General features: G+C 40.8%; 1 protein-coding gene across 14 annotated transcripts in view; it reads left to right on the top strand.

Moving 5' to 3' along the window:
* Window positions 1–22,219, top strand: part of tjp1b (tight junction protein 1b) — a 73,360-nt gene that overhangs the window by 9,282 nt on the left and 41,859 nt on the right. For 9 of the 14 annotated variants that reach the window (XM_044193032.1, XM_044193019.1, XM_044193016.1 and 6 more), the window contains one exon: window positions 16,989–17,130. In XM_044193032.1, coding sequence (XP_044048967.1) covers window positions 16,989–17,130 — 142 coding nt within the window. Of the gene's footprint in view, window positions 1–7,211; window positions 7,725–16,988; window positions 17,131–22,219 lie in introns of those variants that run through there. The other 5 variants (XM_044193033.1, XM_044193026.1, XM_044193024.1 and 2 more) reach the window with 1 other exon arrangement.

The following is a 22,219-nucleotide window of genomic DNA, read 5'->3' as shown; positions in this document are numbered from 1 at the left end:
CTCATTGTCAGTTATCACCATACACATCCTACAGAGAAGATACCCTTTATGCTAATAAACTATTAACCTTTTCTAGGTCCTGATTGGTTCACAGCTTTTAAAGCACGCCACCACTTGTCATGCCGCACTCCTGAAGCAACCTCTCTTGGAAGAGCTACTGCCTTTAATAGGCACAACGTGGGGGAGTTCTTTGATAACCTCTCTAAAGTGATGGACAGGTAATCATCAATCATCAATCATAGGATCACATATCTCTCTCTCTCACTCACTCACTCACTCACACATACACACGAGGCAGCCAGGAAAGGAAAAAGTGCACATCTCTATTGGGTCTTCTGCCTGAGTAGCAGAATTGACATTTACACACATAACCACCTTCATAATCTCATTTCAGGTATAACTTCCCTCCACACATGATGTACAACATGGACGAAACTGGTGTGACTACAGTGCAGACACCCAAGCAGATTGTCACAGAGAAAGGGAAGAAACAAGTGGGTTCAGTTACATCAGCTGAAAGAGGAGAGCTCGTCACTGTGGCCTGTGCAGTAAATGCCACAGGAAATGCAATCCCACCCATGTTTATTTTCCCTCGTGTTCGTTTTCAAAGAATCCTTCATGAATGGATCACCTGCAGGGTCTATAGGTCTTGCTACAAAGTCTGGATGGATGAATGAAGAAGTCTTCACCACCTTCCTGGAGCACTTCATCCGACACACAAACTGCTCCATCGATCATCCAGTCCTGCTCATTCTGGACAACCATAAATCTCACATCTCACTGAAGGCAGTGACAACTGCTAAAGAAAATGGTGTCGTTATGCTCACCCTGCCACCTCACACCTCACACCGATTGCAACCATTGGACAAAACAGTCTATGGACCACTGAAAACCTACTTCTTCAGAGCAACGGACGGTTGGATGCGCACACATCCTGGTCGAACCGTGATCGATTTACGAGGTCGCAGAACTTGTGAAGCAAGCATTTATGTCTGCAATGACCCCCACAAACATCACATCAGGTTTCAGAGCTACGGGCATATACCCATATAACAGGGATATCTTCCCAGATGAAGATTATGCCCCATCAATGGTAACAGACAGGCCAAACCCAGAAGAGCCCTCCACCAGGGCTGCTGCTGCTGCTGACCCGCCTGGACCATCACATGAGGAGCCAACCCATGCCAAAGGTCTTGAAACAGGTCCAGACCCAGGGTGCCACCTGCCACTCTTCCAGAACCAAATCCTGAGCACTCATCAAGTGATGAAACTGGTTCTGGTGCCCATGGGAATTATGTGTCCCCAAAAGTCATACTTCCCTTGCCAAAAGCCACAGCAAGAAGGCCCAGAATGATGAGGAAAAAGTAAAAACAAAAATCTTGACCGACACACCTGAGAAGATGGAGCTGGAGGAAGCACACAAAAAGAAAAACAAGATAAAAAGGCTAAAAAGGAAAAGAAAAAGAATGAAAGGCAGAAGAAATGGGCTCTGAAAGGCTCAAATCAAAACAAAATCATAAAGAAAAAGGTTGTGCACAGTAGCTCAGAAGAAAGCACCATGGGCCTTCCACTTGATGACACCACTGATGATGAAGCAGAAGATGACCTGGAGAACACACACAACAGAGAAAATAAAAGGGCTGAAAAACAGAAAATGAATGAAAATAAGAAGAGAGGGGCTCTGAAAGTGTCCAAACCAACCAAACCCAAAAAGAAAGTGACTGTCTACAGTAGCTCAGAAGAGAGTGACATCTCCATTCCACTTAACGACACCACTGATTATGAGAGTTCAGATGTCCAGAATGATGATGATGATGGTGACAAGGATCTGTCTGCTGGTGACTTTGTCATTGTGAGCTTTGCTGGTAAAACCAAATCGTATAACTACGTTGGATTGGTGCAGAAGGTTGAGGGTGCAGACATCAGTGCAAAGTTTCTAAGGCAAAGTTATAAGAAGTCTGGGGATGGAAAGCCCATCTTTACATTTAAAGAAAATGATGAAGGAGTCATCCCTAGAGGTGATGTGCTCAAGAAACTACCCACACCCCAAAAACTTGGTGGTACAGCCAGAAGAGAGCAGAAGTTTATATTCCCCTGCAGCATTGACAAGTGGGATGTTAAGTAGTAGGCCAGATCCAGACCACCTTGACCTACATACCCACAGGGGATAGTCTGGAGAAGTGAGGAGATGGGCATGCCTCATCACTGTTTGACTTACCTGCCATTTGTTTAATTTAGCTAACACTGATTTCAGTTATGTTATTAGAGAAGTTTTGTTCAGTTTTTAAGTGGCACAATAGGATGTTTAGAAATTAGCCTAGTCACTTTATTCTTATATGTTACATAATTGACAGATAGCGTTCTATGTATGTCAACAGGCATCTATTACCAAAGCCTTTTTGCCTGAAATGATTCACAAATATCATATTATGTATTTAAGTTTTTTGTGTTTTCACCAAAACTACAAAATATGACTTATTCCAACAGTTTAATATGGTGACAATATCTAAATAAACCTTAAATAAGTAATTTTGTATTGAATTTGTCTTGCTTTCATATAGCATTACAGTTCATAACATTAAAATGTTCTGTTTTACTTCAGAAATCACTGGCATAATTTACCCCAACATATTCTCCCCAAAGGCACAACTTACCCCGCACCAGGGCAAGTTGTGCCACAAGACTCACTTTTTCCCAAAAGCTATATTTCTGAAACTATTTATTTCAGATCCAAAGTTATTGTTCTCAGGGATGCACCACATCCTGAAATATATGTACATTCTTAAGTTGAAGGCATTACTGTCATGGCCTCACTTTAAAGTCACTTTGAGTAAAAACTGGCACAACTCACCCCACTTTCCCCTACAGTATATTTTTAAGTTTCAAGTGTAACTACTAATAGACCTTTTTAACAGCAGACATGTTGACTTGTCAAGCACAGGTGTTACTAAAAACATTAACATGGTTGTGTGTCAGGGGAGCCATTGCAGTAGATGGGTTTCCATTTAGGCGCGTTTTTAATTTGCACTTAAAAAGCTGAGTGGAAATTTCAAAAGTCAAAAAAAAAGGCGAAATATTGGATGATACATTTTGGCTGAGGTGATAAAAGCAAAATGTGACGTAGTTCAATTAAAACAGCACGTGACTTAAATGTACACTGAAGAGATGTAAAATGGCGGCAGACGAAAACAGTAGGTGCTAGATGGTAACCTTGGATTTGCAAAACTCTTGCAAAATTTGTTTCTTCATTGTGCGAGTTCCTAAACCTTACCAAGTAGTTTTGTTGCCTAAACCTAAATCTCGTGGTTACCAGGGTTACCATCTAGACAGCACGACGAAAACATCAGATCTGTGTGGAGTAGTGGGAGACTAACCTTCTTCAAATTAATACATGAAAACAAACATAAACGCCATATGTCCATCATGTTTTTCTACATTGTTTTAATTTATTTGAGGTTTGACTGGCGTCCTTTTGTTCTGCTATGGTTTAGTCGCACTTGACTGGGGAATTAGTGCCATTAACTTTGTGTTGATGAACCAACTCCTAATATTCTCATAAGGGAGTGGATGGAAACGCGCATTAATCCGCATTTTCTTCTGCCGATTTTCTGGCATTTTGTTAAATTTTGCGTTACAAACTGAAGCAGGTGAATGGAATTCAACCATCATTAATTTTATTATTTACACCTGTGCTTTTCCTACTGTGACATGCCAAAATGTCTTCTGTGGAAAGCGTCTATTGTAGAACAGGACGTGCCTGCAAAAATACCCCAAACCTCCAAAAAAAAAGTGTGTGTGTAACACAAAGATACCACAGTTAACAAGTAATTAAAGACAAACTGTGGACTTCCAACAGATGCTACAACTGAACACCTCCAAATGAATCGATCCCCCTCCTCCTCCTCTCCCTCTCCCTCCTCCCTCCCTCGCAGTCGCTCCCCTCTGACTACACTGTACACACACACTCTCTCCCTACCTCACACACACGGACGCCTGGACGCTGCAGCGTTTTTAAGAGAGTGTTTCCAGCCCCGGACAGGAGGGAGGAGGCAGGCGGAAGGAGATAATGTCCAAATCCTGACCGTATCAAAAGAAATGGCACTTTTCTAGGTCCTGATTGGTTCACAGCTTTTAAAGCACGCCACCACTTGTCATGCCGCACTCCTGAAGCAACCTCTCTTGGAAGAGCTACTGCCTTTAATAGGCACAACGTGGGGGGAGTTCTTTGATAACCTCTCTAAAGTGATGGACAGGTAATCATCAATCATCAATCATAGGATCACATATCTCTCTCTCTCACTCACTCACTCACTCACACATACACACGAGGCAGCCAGGAAAGGAAAAAGTGCACATCTCTATTGGGTCTTCTGCCTGAGTAGCAGAATTGACATTTACACACATAACCACCTTCATAATCTCATTTCAGGTATAACTTCCCTCCACACATGATGTACAACATGGACCAGAACTGGTGTGACTACAGTGCAGACACCCAAGCAGATTGTCACAGAGAAAGGGAAGAAACAAGTGGGTTCAGTTACATCAGCTGAAAGAGGAGAGCTCGTCACTGTGGCCTGTGCAGTAAATGCCACAGGAAATGCAATCCCACCCATGTTTATTTTCCCTCGTGTTCGTTTCAAAGAATCCTTCATGAATGGATCACCTGCAGGGTCTATAGGTCTTGCTACAAAGTCTGGATGGATGAATGAAGAAGTCTTCACCACCTTCCTGGAGCACTTCATCCGACACACAAACTGCTCCATCGATCATCCAGTCCTGCTCATTCTGGACAACCATAAATCTCACATCTCACTGAAGGCAGTGACAACTGCTAAAGAAAATGGTGTCGTTATGCTCACCCTGCCACCTCACACCTCACACCGATTGCAACCATTGGACAAAACAGTCTATGGACCACTGAAAACCTACTTCTTCAGAGCAACGGACGGTTGGATGCGCACACATCCTGGTCGAACCGTATCGATTTACGAGGTCGCAGAACTTGTGAAGCAAGCATTTATGTCTGCAATGACCCCCACAAACATCACATCAGGTTTCAGAGCTACGGGCATATACCCATATAACAGGGATATCTTCCCAGATGAAGATTATGCCCCATCAATGGTAACAGACAGGCCAAACCCAGAAGAGCCCTCCACCAGGGCTGCTGCTGCTGCTGACCCGCCTGGACCATCACATGAGGAGCCAACCCATGCCAAAGGTCTTGAAACAGGTCCAGACCCAGGGGTGCCACCTGCCACTCTTCCAGAACCAAATCCTGAGCACTCATCAAGTGATGAAACTGGTTCTGGTGCCCATGGGAATTATGTGTCCCCAAAAGTCATACTTCCCTTGCCAAAAGCCACAGCAAGAAGGCCCAGAATGATGAGGAAAAAAGTAAAAACAAAAATCTTGACCGACACACCTGAGAAGATGGAGCTGGAGGAAGCACACAAAGAAAAACAAGATAAAAAGGCTAAAAAGGAAAAGAAAAAGAATGAAAGGCAGAAGAAATGGGCTCTGAAAGGCTCAAATCAAAACAAAATCATAAAGAAAAAGGTTGTGCACAGTAGCTCAGAAGAAAGCACCATGGGCCTTCCACTTGATGACACCACTGATGATGAAGCAGAAGATGACCTGGAGAACACACACAACAGAGAAAATAAAAGGGCTGAAAAACAGAAAATGAATGAAAATAAGAAGAGAGGGGCTCTGAAAGTGTCCAAACCAACCAAACCCAAAAGAAAGTGACTGTCTACAGTAGCTCAGAAGAGAGTGACATCTCCATTCCACTTAACGACACCACTGATTATGAGAGTTCAGATGTCCAGAATGATGATGATGATGGTGACAAGGATCTGTCTGCTGGTGACTTTGTCATTGTGAGCTTTGCTGGTAAAACCAAATCGTATAACTACGTTGGATTGGTGCAGAAGGTTGAGGGTGCAGACATCAGTGCAAAGTTTCTAAGGCAAAGTTATAAGAAGTCTGGGGATGGAAAGCCCATCTTTACATTTAAAGAAAATGATGAAGGAGTCATCCCTAGAGGTGATGTGCTCAAGAAACTACCCACACCCCAAAAACTTGGTGGTACAGCCATCCCCTACAGTATATTTTTAAGTTTCAAGTGTAACTACTAATAGACCTTTTAACAGCAGACATGTTGACTTGTCAAGCACAGGTGTTACTAAAAACATTAACATGGTTGTGTGTCAGGGGAGCCATTGCAGTAGATGGGTTTCCATTTAGGCGCGTTTTTAATTTGCACTTAAAAAGCTGAGTGGAAATTTCAAAAGTCAAAAAAAAAGGCGAAATATTGGATGATACATTTTGGCTGAGGTGATAAAAGCAAAATGTGACGTAGTTCAATTAAAACAGCACGTGACTTAAATGTACACTGAAGAGATGTAAAATGGCGGCAGACGAAAACAGTAGGTGCTAGATGGTAACCTTGGATTTGCAAAACTCTTGCAAAATTTGTTTCTTCATTGTGCGAGTTCCTAAACCTTACCAAGTAGTTTTGTTGCCTAAACCTAAATCTCGTGGTTACCAGGGTTACCATCTAGACAGCACGACGAAAACATCAGATCTGTGTGGAGTGGTGGGGAGACTAACCTTCTTCAAATTAATACATGAAAACAAACATAAACGCCATATGTCCATCATGTTTTTCTACATTGTTTTAATTTATTTGAGGTTTGACTGGCGTCCTTTTGTTCTGCTATGGTTTAGTCGCACTTGACTGGGGAATTAGTGCCATTAACTTTGTGTGGATGAACCAACTCCTAATATTCTCATAAGGGAGTGGATGGAAACGCGCATTAATCCGCATTTTCTTCTGCCGATTTTCTGGCATTTTTGTTAAATTTTGCGTTACAAACTGAAGCAGGTGAATGGAATTCAACCATCATTAATTTTATTATTTACACCTGTGCTTTTCCTACTGTGACATGCCAAAATGTCTTCTGTGGAAAGCGTCTATTGTAGAACAGGACGTGCCTGCAAAAATACCCCCAAACCTCCAAAAAAAAAGTGTGTGTGTAACACAAAGATACCACAGTTAACAAGTAATTAAAGACAAACTGTGGACTTCCAACAGATGCTACAACTGAACACCTCCAAATGAATCGATCCCCCCTCCTCCTCCTCTCCCTCTCCCTCCTCCCCTCCCTCGCAGTCGCTCCCCTCTGACTACACTGTACACACACACTCTCTCCCCTACCTCACACACACGGACGCCTGGACGCTGCAGCGTTTTTAAGAGAGTGTTTCCAGCCCCGGACAGGAGGGAGGAGGCAGGCGGAAGGAGATAATGTCCAAATCCTGACCGTATCAAAAAGAAAAACACACACACAAAAAAAACTACAAATCGAATGGATCGGCGATCTGTTTGCGGGCGCTAAAACACGGTCAGAGTGTCATTGCAGACATGGGTCGCAGCGGTACGGCACCTTTCGCTCAGCTCCTTGGGGAGTGTTTTCACTGTCAGTCCTTCAGCGCTGGAAATGGCGTTGTGATGCTGAGCATGGAAGACGCAGCGGAGGCGGATGCCAGGGAATAAAGAGATATATGATCACCTGTGCTTTTCTTTGGGTTGGATTTTTAGTAGCGGTGGACAGTACCATGGTGAATTACCAGAAATACATTACTGTAATGCAGCTGGCTCTGGGGGTGACCGCCTCCAACAAAGAACATTGTCTTCCACCCAGGAAGCGTATGTGGTGAGTATGAATCTTGGTGCGGATGATGATGATGGTGATGATGATGCAGGTTGGGGGAAAAAAAGGGGGGGCTGCAATGAGCGCTAGCTGTCGCCTCCCACATCTCCTCAAATGATCTCTCTCCAAAATGACATAATATTCCTTCCATGTTGTAATCACCACAAACCTACTGTGGTCGATACACAGTAGGTAAGGCAACTACTCCGCATGCTGGGAGTTTGTGTGCGTGCGTGCCAGTGTGCGCGCGCGCGCGTGTGACACTAAGTCCAGTGGCTCAAGCCACTGTCCTTCCTCCTCTCCATCAGTTTGTAAAGTTGAATGCGTAGGGATGATGTCATAGCCTCATCATTGTTTCTTTGCCTCCAACTTCATGTGCTTTAATGTACTATGTGGCCTCCACTGCACTGCTGTTGTCACTGGAAATATCATCATCAAGCTAACCATGTGGTAAACCATCACCCTTCCTCCTCAAACCCCCTCTCTTATCCCCACTGCTGTGTCATAATAAAATGTAAAGCATGAAACATGATCCTCTCCTGTTATTATTTCCTGTGCTGCAGCCGGGCCTCTGTACACCTCTCATTGCCATGTCTATTAAACATTTTCTACCCATACCCTCACCATGTGTGTTTGTGTCTTGTCTCTCCACCTGTTTAGTGTCCTCATTACTCTGTGTGCCTGTATGCTACAGTATATTACAGTGACCACATCTCACTCTCGCTCTCTCTTTCTCCTCCTGTGGCCTTGTTCATTTGTTTACTTTGTAAGACAGTCCTTCCTCTTTCATTCCTTTTCCTCGCTGTAAGCAGATTGCTGCCGAGGCTGCAACGTGTGTGACATAGTATCCCTAATTACAGCCGGATTACCATCTTGTTTGAAAGCAAAGCTGGTTAATTAGGAGTCAATGGCACTCTGATAGCAAGTGTCTCACACTAACTCAAGATGTGTCGCACGGCATGGTTCATTTACCCACATAATGCAGTTACGTTGGTATAGCTCCAGTGTGGGACAGGCTTAACTATTATCATCACCTCCATGAAGCCAAGTGAGACCATTTCCTAAACCATTTCTTGACTGAAGCAAGGACAAAACACCGATGCTGAAAATCTCTGGAGCGTCATATTGTCTGGAGAAAGATTATCACGATCAAAGGAGATTTACAGACATTCACACAGCCACAACCTGAATTTTATAACATGAAATTACCTTCAAATTGAAATGCAAATAATATGTGTACAACAAGATGTTTTTACAGTTTGTCATTATTAATGTGGTGTGATAAGGCGTTCTCAGATCTTTTTTACTGTATCTTAATTCAAACATTTACAAGAACATGACCACCGTCTCTTGTCACCAAAGTCAAAGTGCTTCTGTGACCTCATCAGGGGTCAGACCCTTATCACATGCAGGTTTTTTATCTCTTGGTCTCTTTGGCTAATCATATTCGTTAGTCATTCTCTTTTTAGCCTAATTGCCCCCCTAAGGGATTTCATTGAGACAAAGGACTCCTTTCATGTTTCTTCTGTTATTGTTGTTTTGATACTTTCATCTCCATATTTAAGTAGATTTTGGAAGGAGCTTCTTGTCTCATCTACAGCAGTATACTGATACAAAAAGCTAAAATAGTTATATAACTCTTAGAGCAAGCTCTGACCTTGTTAAATGTAATATTTTTTACTGCTTGCATTTCCAGCCAGTGAGAAGCAGTATGCTCCAACTATTGTGAAATAAAGTGAAAATGCTAAGCTCTTCATGTACCTCTAATAATCAATTAGAAACAATGGCAATTCATAATTGGTATTTTTGTTTCTAAACTTTTTATCTTTATATGTAATGTAATGGATCATACCAGGGACTGTGCATTTGTATCACTCAATTTACTTCACATACTTTTAGCTACAACTATCCATTTTGCAAATCATGTTGCTGTGGTTTGGATATTTCATTGTATTTTTTCTAGCTTTCATTAATCCCCATACTGTAATTACACTTTGTATTTGTGTTAGTTGTGTAATTTAACACACTAAATATTATGTCTGCATATATTTTTTGTCAAAGTCACATTATTGTTATGAGACAATGCAATGCAGACTTTTCAAACCATTCTGCAGACAGGATAGTTACTGTGATAGATTATCTGTCTGTCCAAATTTCAATTCGTTATTCGTATTGGTACTAATTCCGTAATATCATACAGAAACTATAATGAATGAAAACCAAAGGTTGCCAGAAAAGGTGGGAAAATACTTACAACATTTGAATGTCTAGGTGTAACGTAAAAATGTATTCTGCAACTCTACATCTTGAAGGCTATTTGAAAATTGTCAACAGTAAAGTATACAGTGCATCATTTATAGATAAAGAGATACAACTTGCTAAACCACTGGTATGGTCCTTTAAGTTTCATAATTAGAGCATTCCTTCTATAAATCACATACCCCACCTTTAATATCGTCAGTAAAAGTAGTAGTAGTAAAAACAAAAGCCGTAGTTTCAAGTAATAGTAACAGTAGTAGCCGTAACAGTACTTGTGGTAGTACTATTAAACTGCCTTCCTTGTGGCTCAAGCTGCCATAAACCATTTACAGTGTGTAAATTAGAGTTATAGTTATTCATTTCTCATCCTTCTCGACTGTATATTATACAAGAAAATGTGACAAAATACACAAGAAACCTATACAGATCTTTTTCTCCTATAAGTCACTTTGGACAAATGCGTCTGCCTAATGAATGTGCTGTAATGTAATGTTAAGTAGTGTGCATTGTCCTTATTTGATAGGCTTGTGTTTTTGGACATTTCTGTGTAAATGGAAACCTTGTAAAACATGTAGTGTCTGTCCACCTGACTGAAATGCAGCAGACATTGTCAACTAAAAAGCTTGACTTCGTCAACCAAAATAGGTGAGTTTCAGGTGTTTTGACATGATTTATGAGTGTTTATGATGAGACATCATGAATCCTGCATTCAGCTTTCTCAAATTCAATAAGCACACATACAGTTATCAGACATGAAGCACAAAAAAAGATTTTTAGAATGATAAATAAGTGGTGTAACTTTAAACCTTGGGTTGTATAGTTCTTCATATTTTAGTTGGAATTCATATTCTTATATAACACCTGGCATCGTTATGAGAAAAAAATGCCCCCCATCTTCTCCCTGCCAGGATTTTGGAGAAAGACGCTCTATTGGTTTAACCTTTTTCCACAAATTATATTGATATCTTAATTAAAGTGACCTTTTAGATCAATACTGCTCTATGCTCATTAACACTGTGTGTCCATACTCAGAGATGTAAAAAATAAAATACTTCAGATACCAGTGTTGTAGTGAAGACCATCTAAACCGAGGCCGAGTCATGACAAAGACCAGAGTGTATCGAGACCGAGACAAGACCAAGACCTTGAGGGTTTGAGGCAGAGTCAAGACCAAGACCAAGCAAAAGCATAACTTAGGAACAACAATTTGTCACCACATGCCCCGTCCCCACAATTTCTCAGTTAACACTGCATTAGCTAGCGTTGCATCCCTCAATATATGTTAACAAAATTAGGTAGCTTGCACACCTAGCTACATGGCAAATAGCTGGCAAGCAACTGAAACTCATGACCTGCGTTTATATGTCAAAACGTGTTGCCACACGTGGCCAGTAAAATGGATCTGTGTTTAATTGGGGCACGGCTTTTAATTGAAGTTTTATGGTAGGTAGCTAATATGTATAGTTAATATCCACTAAAGCTCTTTGGGTGAAGAGATTTCTGAAGAGTTTTGGTGCAGAGGCAGTTTGCTAACATTAACTAGGTAGCTTTGCTAGCGTCACTTACACTTATCTTACGTTTCTTTATGCTTCCTTTCTAAGTGGAGATAAAAGTTTGACGTGGTCACAGCTGCAGCTCAGTAAGCGTTGCGTTGCAGAATTTACATACTGCTGTGTGTTTTCTTTTGGACGCTGTTTCTCAGATGAACTCTTTGTGTTTTGAGTTGACAGTTTTTATTACAGAAGATTTGACTGACGTCTCCTCCCAGACAGCCACAGTTTCTTCTCCTGTCCCCCACATTCACTTTCTTGGATAGCGTGTGAAGCAGGGCGGGGAGGGGTGATCGCCGTTAACACAAACAAAAATTTCAAATTAGAAATGAGTCAAGATATTGGATGCATTTGAAGCAGGAAGTTTTACATCCAGTCACAGTAATGATGTTAACAAATAAATCTGACAGTGCACAGGGAATATAGTGATATCCCCGCAGTTGTGGTCTTGACTGGTCTTGAAATAAAATCCTGAGTCCTCTTTGTCTGAGACCGAGACAAGGCCGAGTAAAAATGTGGTCGATTCTGAGATGAGACCGAGACCTTCAAAAAGTGGTCTTGAGACCAGTTTTGAGATCAAGACCGATCTCGAGTACTACAACACTGCTAGATACACACTACTGGAGCTGAAACTATTATTTGAACATTAATCTATGGCAGTTATGATAATTGATTAAGTAGAAATACCAAACGTTTTCTGGTTAAAGCTTCCAAAATGTGAGGATTAACTGGTTTCCTCTTTGATATCATTGTAAATTGTGTTAAATTTGAAGAAATCTCTTTGAGCTCTGGTAACTTGTGATCACCATTAACCATTATTTTTTACTTCCTGGAATGAACAATTAATTCCAGTTGAACAAATGAATCAATAGATTCAATTAATTTTTTAAATAATTAGTTACCTTCATAAATAAAAACACTCCCTATTAAGGATTTGGAAAGGAAGTGTACGGTATGTATTTGCAGATCATATTTTCGTCTTCACAAATTATTTAGCACACAGTTGTATGACAGGATGTGACATCACTGAAAGACACAGTGATTTAAACAGAAGAAAAGGCTTCATTGCATTTGAATATAGAAATTAAGTATCCTGTTTTTAAGGTTGCTCTTTACATAATTGCAGCGTTAATTCTGTCCCATTTCTGGTCAAATGGTCAGAGCTGCTTCCTGTTCTGCTGATCTCACAGCGTGTGGCGGTGAGATTACACACCGCTCTGCCTGAACACTTACACCATCCTCCGAGCAGAGGCTATGTGTGCCATGTGCATCACATTCTCACAAAATTAGAGGAGGCACAGCTCTGCTGAATAGCTGCAGCAGTTCTCTAAATTAGGATTAGTCTTTGCAAACAGATGTTCCTCTTGCCTGCAGTCTTAAAACCTCATTCCCCTCTGCACACAGCCAAAGATTAGCATTAACCTGGCTTAATGAACTTTACACTCTGTTGCAGGCCTGCAGGGATAATACAACAAGTCTATTGTGTTTATGTAATGTTTTGTCTTATTTTTAACCCGCACCTTTCCTCCAAAAAAGAAAACATAAGCAGACAGACAGTGTGGTTACAGTGCAGAGATAACTACTAGGCTAGGACTGATGTTGAATTAGATTGTGTGTCTTTTACAGTGTGTGTGTCTTTATGTGTTTTATTATGTCTGTGTGTGTGTACCAGACACTGGTCAGGATTGCTCTACTTGTTAAGTGTTATATTAGCGGTGGCCAAGATGGGAGGAGTGAAGCGAAACATTGCCTATTGACTTGCTGATTAAGCAGCAACCATTATTGCTCAAACTAATCGTACCTGATTGCTCTTCCAGGCAGACTGAGAGAGGGGGAACAGAGGGACAGCATAAAGTCCTGCAACTGATTAATGTGTGTTTGTCCCTCGTCCTTTCTTTGTAATAGCATCAGGCATCTGCTTGACCTTACTTTATCTGTGAGCTACATTATCACATTCTGTAGGGGATGGGGCGGGCCATCGGGGTCTTCGGCATTGATCTTATTCCATTTTCTTTTGAAGTCGATTTTTCTTTGTTCACAGAGACTGCAAAAGGTCCAAGACTCCAATAACATCATATCAGGGTCAAGCAGACACTTATTGTATTGTGAACTCGCCACACATCAAGCACCTGACCTATTTGCTATAACATGAAAATAAAGGATTGAGGCATCTATTTAGCCCATCACTGATCAAGATAATGTATCATCAGTCTTTACACTGCTATCAACAGAAAAATATCATACACTGCCTTTTCAATAAAATTGTGTATATGGTATTATAACTAGCTCAGGCAGAAAGAAGATACAGTAATTAAAATGCAGTTTTGCATTTTATATTTTGTTCTCTGCTTTATGATTGTCCCTTAAAGGAGCACTTTGGAAAATGCTCATATTTGCTTTGCTTTGTCTGTTAAACAAATACTGGAAACGGGGAACATCTAGCCTGGCTCTGTTTAAAGGTAACAAGATCTGCTTACCAGCACCCCTAAAGCTTTCTAATTAACACATTACATCTTGTTAATTTAATTCATACAGAAACCGAAGATTAAAACCGCAAAGTTGTGGTTTTACAGGGGAGTTGCTCCTGGAAATGACACTGACAGCAGTGATGACAAGACTCTTTGAAGTCACTGCACCAGGCCAAGAAATAGTCCGGCACATGACCCCCTGTCAAACCAAAACTTGTTTTTACATTTTGATTTTTGTACAAATTTAACAAATAAGCTATAACGTGTTAATTAGTGAGCTTTAGAGGTGCTGGTAGGCAGGTTTTGTTACCGTTCAGAGCCAGGCTAGCTGTTTCCCCCTGTTTCTAATCTAATCGTACCTTTCTGTAAGCTAAATATGAAGCTACTGTCTCCTGGCTTTAGCTTCATATTTAGCGCACAGACATGAAAGTGGTCCATCTGCTCATCTAACTCTCATGCTAATAAGCATATTTCCCAAAACAATTTCTTTAAAGTTATGTCCTATTTCATGATATTGTGTCATAAAAAATACAAAGGTAAATGGTCTTTTGACTTTTGACTTACCCTAACTTTGGCAATATTTTTCAGGGTCATAAGCCAAATGCTGTTCATCCATATGCAGTTTAAAATATACCTATAACCATGATAAAGTGAACAGGAGACTTTAACGTTCAATCTCTCAGTTTTATATATTCTCTCAGACCTCAAGTGAAACACATTATACCTGCATATTTGATAGAGAAGAAGAATTCATCACACAAGCGATGTGAAATCATTCACCGCACATAAAATCTGAGTCGGCACAGTTGCTGGCACTATGTTACATTCTACCTTTGTGGCCTGAAGTGTTTTGGCTGAAATCCATTTCAGAATCAACATCCAAGAAATTAGCCTCTCAGTGCGCAGGACTGCACCGGGCCTGTGATACAGTCCAAGCAGCTTTTCTCATTAGTCATGTTTGCTGTATTGTTTCTGAGAACAATCTGAGGTTGCTTGTAATTAACTGCACGTATTGCTGAATGCTTTTATCTTGCATTTCTAGCCAATAAGCACCTTACACCGCTTCGGGCAACTATTGAAATAATGCAGTTCAAGAGTGGAAGGTGATGTTCTCTTTCCTCCCATCCTTGCTCATTCCTTTCTCTCATTATTTCCCTTGCTGAGTCTCCAAACCTCTGGAGCTCTTCAGGGCCTGCTGCTGAGCACGCTGATGGATATCTACTGCTCCTGAGCTGCACTGTGTAGATAGGATTTTTCCACATTGAATATTGTGTTAGGTAAATCCTCATTAAGAGCAACTGTCCTCCATGACACTGAGAGGAAGGACTGGAGAGAAGAGAAGAAGGCAGTGACAATAGTACCCATTTGAACTACACTGTGCTGTATGAGCACTGTACATTCATGGGAAACAGCTTTTTATGTACTAAATTAAGCTACAAGGAAATCGGTAACAGCAAAATACAGTACTGTCGTTTACTGTCGGTCTACAAAATGTCAGAATATAGTGAAAAATGTCACAATTTCCTAAAGCCCAGTGTCTTCATATTGTTTGTTTTGTTTTTTGTTCATCAGTCCAAAATATTCAGTTTACAATGATATAAAATACAGAAACGTAGATAATCCTTAACAATTTAAAAGCTAGAACCAATACATTTTTGGCATTTTTGCTAGAATAAATGACGATTATGATGATAAATCGATTATCAAAATAGTTGAGGATTAATTTTCTGTCCATCACCCAATTGATCAATCTATTAATAATGTTTCAGCTTTACTAACTAGTAATGTTAGAGATATAATGGTACCAGTTTCTAATAGGGCACCCTTTATAAAAAGGTTTATGAATTGTAACTAATGGCTTTATTTGTGGTTAATAACTCGTTTTTGCAACATTCATTTTTACATCAGTTATAAGCCATTAATAAGAATCACTTTTGGGTTGCCAGCTGGTGTTTCTCCTCCTCCAGCAGGAGACTTATTTTGTCTATTTCAACTGTTCGTAAATAGTTTATAGGCTAATGGACAACTTACCCTTTGGAAATACCCTCAGATATTTGGACCAAAATCAATTTATTAACCACTTATAACTCTAGACTTGATGACTCATTAGAAACTGTGAAATACACAAGCTTTTTTTAATAGATGAGCAACATTTATATCTGCGTAATTGTCAAATAAAAAAGATTTTTCACAACCTGGCAACCCAAAAGTTGCTCTTATGAATGGCTTATAACTGATCTACAAAACATTAGTAATTGATTTATTAGGCATTAATAAATCCATTAGTTACAACCTATAAACCCTTTATAAAGGGTGCCTTTAGAAAGTGGTATCAATATAATATGTACGCTTAATATACAGGCGATAGATGGGGCTGGTCTGAAAAGGTAACCCTGCTCTAGATGGACTGATAAACTAAATTCTCCATTAAGTTCAGCTTTATTCATCCCTACGGGGACAATTAATTTTGTGGCAACCACAGCACATTACACAGCAATTAAACAACGAACATAGGAAACACAAAGGAAATGAATTAATGTGGTCAGCAGGGTTCCAACAGTGCTGCTTAAGTATGTCATTTGTGAAGGGTAAAACATTTCCTGAGAGTATTGGTGATAGGTCAGCCAAGTGTGCCTCCTCCCCACATCTCACCATGACCCAGCTACAGTTTGGCTGCTGTGGCCCACAGGGCTGCACAGGCCCTCTGTGTTTGAAGCTGTGGTGCTTCCTGAGCTCAAACCAGTTCCCCTACAGGGCCTCTGTGACATTAAATCCAATTATAGATTTCTTTAAATGCCATTTTATCCAGCGGGGGACTGTGGCCTTTTGAAAAGCAGAAACATGACCACTGTGTTCTTCCTCCTCTTCTTCAGTCTTGCCTGTGGCACGTTGTCCTGCTGTGATACAATCATGCTGGATGTGTACTTACTTGCCCTGATGTAGTGCTGTTGTTTTTCTTTGTCCCCCCCCCCGTCTGTGCTGACCCTCAGGATACACCCCAGCCCGACCGCTGGCTCCATCACAGCAGCCTCCTCAGTGAGCACCATTCAGGGCAAACCATCACTCCGCCGCATCAAGGGCCGCATTCACAGGAGCAAGAGTCTGGACAGCATTGATCTCCTTGACTCCAATGTAAGTAAACTGATTCAAAGGCAAACACAACCACAGACACTAAAATGTACAGAACAAACAATTTGGTTATGACTGAAAGGCCATAGTACTGACAGATACAAAAAAGTTTCAGTTGTGAGTCTTGTAGGAATTATGCAGGTATTGTGCAGGACAATGAATAGTCCTGCAGGATTTTTTTTTACTGCCTCTGTATTTGATTGTGTGTGACTGAAAGAAACCACAGACATTGCATTATTTAAAATATAATCCAATCACTCACCACATCAAACACCAAAAAAGGTTACACAAAGCAAGTTAGGATATATTTGTCTTCTGGTAAAAACATAAAAGCAGTACGATAAACAACACACAATGACAAAGCAAAATCATTACAGACCACTTTTAGAAGAGATGCAACATTGGAATTGGCACCAGGGGCCCGTTGTGAGCACTGCTCAGACACAGATCGCAAATGATGGCAGAGTCACATTTCACAAATGATCATCTCTTGCAAATTGCAGATAATTTAGCAAATCCTTGCATTCTCCTTCATGGGCTGCAAATATGGATTTTGCTTTGATTAGTGAAATTTTAAAGGAATTAAAGGAATAGGAAAATATTGTTGCAAATTGCAGCTTGCATGTTGCAAATTTGGTGAAACAGATCCCAGATTAACATTTACAGTTTAGCGATGATGACAGTAAAGACTTCATCTTCCTGTTGTTGTCAACCTTTTTGAAGCAGTCCTGAAAAGGTTTTGTTGCACCACCCTTCAAAAATAAGATCTACATTTGCATGTATCTGCATTAGTTATTCCTGTGCCCTATCAATACGATGCCTTAAAGGAATGTTTATACATTTTGGGAAATACACTTGTCACTCTCATGTCCGTCCACTAAATATGAAGCTACAGCCAGCAGCCAAATAGACTAATTTAGCAAAAAGACTGGAAACACAGGAACAACTAGCCTGGCCTTGTTTAATCTGTACAAAAACCAAAGGTTAAAAGCGACATGTTGTGGTTTTATGGAGTTTTACACTTTGTTTTTTGTACAGATTAAACTAATGAGATACGATGTGTTAATTAGTGAGCTTTAGAGGTGCTGGAATGCAGATTTTGTTAGTTTGGACAGAGCCATGCTAGCTGTTTCCCTCGTTTTCCAGTCTTTGTGCTAAGCTAAGCTAAGCAGCTGCTGGCTATAGCTTCATATTGGCCACACTAACATGAGCGTGGTATTGATCTTCTCAGAAAACTTTTGGCAGCAAAGTGAAAAGTGTCTTTCCCAAAATGTCAAATAACAACTGCAACACTTGATTATATGATGTCAAATGTATTAAAATGATAACTGTTGAGATTCAAGATTCACTATATTGGTTTCTAAAAAGAAATTTAGTTTGAGCATTTTATTCATAGACACACACACACACATCTTTCGTCCACATTCACATTCAGAAAACAGTTGTCTCAATCCTTAAATGCCTCTAAATGTTCTAAAATGCTTGTATTTATAGTCACACTAAATTATCATGAAATACCCTTTGCTGAGTGTTTTTAGATACAAAAGGCATATTCATTCACAAAGCTGTGTTTTCGCATCAGAGCTCTGATGTGCATAAATCAAAGCAGATATAATTGTAATACACACATGCACTATGTTGTTTCTAGACTGCTGGAGGGCCTCAGCCTCAGGGGAATTATATCGCGTTGACAGCTCAGCTATGACCTGACTGTGAATTCAGCTCAAACACTCCATCTCATTAAAGGATATCACAAAACCACTGAGCTGGTTGAATTATTGATACGTATTGGTCAGCAATTGTAACATAGGCTTTTTTTAAACATGAGAGTTTTGAATGCCTCTAAGATACATGTATTACATATATCTTTAACTCCTGTAAGTAACACCTCTCAGCTTAGTGGTGCTGTGTGTCACAGAAAGTTAAGCCACTCACTGACATGCTGACATATTAACGAGACTAAGAGTTTAAAGACATGCTAGCGGCTCTGTGAGGCTGGATGCTAACATGCTCACAACGACAATGCTAACATCCTGATGTCAAGCAGTTGTAATGTTTACCATGTTAAAGTTTTGACTTGATGATGCCACTAGATGAAAAGTCAGAGGATCACCAAAGTTATTACAATTCATCCTGAGGGTGGCATCAATATCTGAATATAATTTCATGGCAATCCATCCAAAAGTTGAGATATTTCACTCAAAACCATACATGTCAACCTCATGGTGGAACTAGAAGAAAAGTTAGGGAATCACCAAAGTCTTTAGGATTTCATCCTCTGGACGACATGTATGTCTGTATCAGATTTCAAGGCAACACATCTACTAGTTGTTGAGATACAGTATTTCACTAAAAGGCAAAAATGTTAACCTGCTGGTGATAAAAGAGAAAAAGTCAGGGGATCACCAGAGTCATTACAGCAGGATTCACCCTCTGGAGACCATTAAGTCTGTACAAAATTTCATGGCAATCCATCCAAGAGTTGTTTCCAACATTTGCATCCCTAAAACCACGCAACCAGCATGGCTAAAAACAGTGAAAACATGACAGCACAGGGAATTTGGCAACACTTATGAATCATTGTCTCACCCAAAAAAAATGAATTGTCATGATTGATTCAACAAAAGACCTACATTTCAAAAGTAATTATAAAATCACCATTCAGTTCCCATCTAGTCAACCTTACAGTGATATGCTGGAGGTGGAAGCTTTTAGGCTGTAATTGACAGATTAGTGGTGGCCTTGATTTTGAGCCATACACAGTAATCATAAGCCTTCATCTGAATGGAAAGGGCAGTGTAGTGCCGCTGTATTCTCATATCCTCTCCTGCTCTGTAAGTCATAGAGTGACTTACCACATCGCTGTCATTTGTCTTTATGGCCTGCCACTCAGAGGACACTTCAAACGGCTCAAGAGGCCACTATCTCATCAGAGACTGAGAGCTCAGCTAAGGGCTCCAGGCCTTTCCACGGTATATTTCTTTTGTACAGGCTGTGTGTGTGCACTAGAGGAAAACTTGCTGACTTGCCCAAACTGAAATGCAGCTGATGGAAGTAACGGTCCGCCTTACAGTGAGTGATGAGACTGCAGGATGCTGAGCTGAGGAGCAGTTTCCATTGCATCCTACTAAAATGTCACAACAGACACAACACTGCCTCTGAGCCGTTGGATGATCTGCAGTCGTTTTCTGATACAAAATCTCACCTGATCAGCTGTTTCAACAGAAAACTGAAGATATTAATCAACTGAGTGTATGAATTTAGGTCCATAACTATCATTGCCCATCGACCCATAGCCCGTAGAGTTAAATAATCAATAGTAGTTAAGACTTTGTTTGTTTCGATTGCTTCTTTTGATTGCTTTTCTCTCTTGATAGTCAGGGGAGGACTTTGGCCCCTGGCCCACTCTCGCTGTCATTTGTGTTGGCAAGCATCGCATTTGTTCACAGAAAGCTTGAATCAGATTTTAGTGCTAAGGCTGCAGAAAGCAAAACAGCGATGGAGAGGGTGGGGAAACTACAGTCTTTTATGCACCCGATGCCTTTGTGTATAGCAGGAGTTATTTTTCTGCGTTCATCAACAACACTTCGTCCCATTTCAAAGCAGCAGCATTTTTTTTATGCTTTAGGGAGATGCATTAGTCCATCTGTTCTAGTATGACACAAGTCTTATTCTCTTTATTATTTACACCTCTAATCTCTTGTATCCAACCACTGTGTGACTTGTATTTGTTGTTCTAAAATAGACGACTTCAGGGATTAATGATAAGAAATAGTAAACTGTCACCTTTTCCAGGGGATATGCCGACTTTGCTATGTGTGTTTTATATGGATCAATGTTGAGATGATTCTAAATATGCAGCTTATTCTTATGTGCATCATATTTCATCGTGACAATGGAAAAATGATCTTTTACCTGCATTGTATCCCTGGTGCAGTGTGGATGCTAAAATGAGGTTGCTGTTTCTGTTTCATGTGCCTTGATTTGGAGAAAGATGTTGTTTTTATTGCAGTATTTTTCCTGCCCTCTCAGCTGTTTTGGGAAATGTTAAAGGAATGTTTGCTGCAGAGGCTATAACCAGGTGAGTTGCAGAGAGTGTATCAGCAGGAGCAGATGCAACTAAGCCAAGATGAAAAGCGCAATTAAATTAATTACTCCTTCACAGATCAGGATCAGTCACCAACTGGGCCCTGAGCTTTGCCTTGGTCAAAGTCTTAATCTTATATTAGTTCTTCTTGCCCCATCCCACTTCTAAAATCCCATCCTTAGATGCAGTCTGCCGTGGACAGAGCCATGCCCCCCCAACCACCACCAAAAAAAGCCCCAGCGTAAGCATTTATTCACTGCTCAGTCTTCGGAAAGTGCTGCAGATGTATTTACAGAGAGAGCAACTGCAGCTGAATTAACCAATCTGCATATTCAGAGCCTGTTAGAGGGAGATTGTTCCCGTGTGATGAAGGCGTGGAGGTGCACGAGGGTGGGAGTAGTGGGCCGGACCTGAGTGAGACGCATCACAAGGGCTGTGGAAAGAGACAGAGGGAGGGAGGAGCAGAGCGTGAGGGGTGGGTGCAGGAGATTTATCACAACTAACACTGTAGTAGGCCTTATTGGAAGGAGGAGAGTGGGGACAAGGGGAGGCACTGTGATTGGGTCAGCATCTGATTTTCTCTAGGTGAGACAGGTCTGTTATGTAAGAACGGAGTCAAATGGATGAATATTTCTTGTCCTATAGGCGATAAGCACTGGGGGATGGTTTGAGGTGATGGAGGAGGCTTGTATGTGACACTGAGGCAGAGCTGGCCATGTGTGATGTGTGTGAAAGTTGCATGTGTGATCCCACAGGCTGTGTGAGGGGGATGGCAGATGTTGAGTGTGTTTCTGGAGGCTGTGACTCAGGAGCAAGGCCTGCCTGTGTGTCCTCTGATGGGACATATGGCAGGTCACTGTAGGCACTGTGTGTATCTAGTACCATCATGTCACACATCTTGTAGCAATATTTTGACTTTACAGCCTCTGCAGCAGTGATTTTTATGATTTTCACGGCTTGTTTTTGAAATTACAGCATTTTACACAAAAAAGAAACTGGATAATT

This window comes from Siniperca chuatsi, linkage group LG4, assembly GCF_020085105.1.
Source record: "Siniperca chuatsi isolate FFG_IHB_CAS linkage group LG4, ASM2008510v1, whole genome shotgun sequence".
In the NCBI taxonomy this organism is placed as follows: domain Eukaryota; kingdom Metazoa; phylum Chordata; class Actinopteri; order Centrarchiformes; family Sinipercidae; genus Siniperca; species Siniperca chuatsi.
The sequence above is the reverse complement of the archived record's forward strand: the minus strand, read 5'-3'. Positions and strand labels throughout refer to the sequence as shown.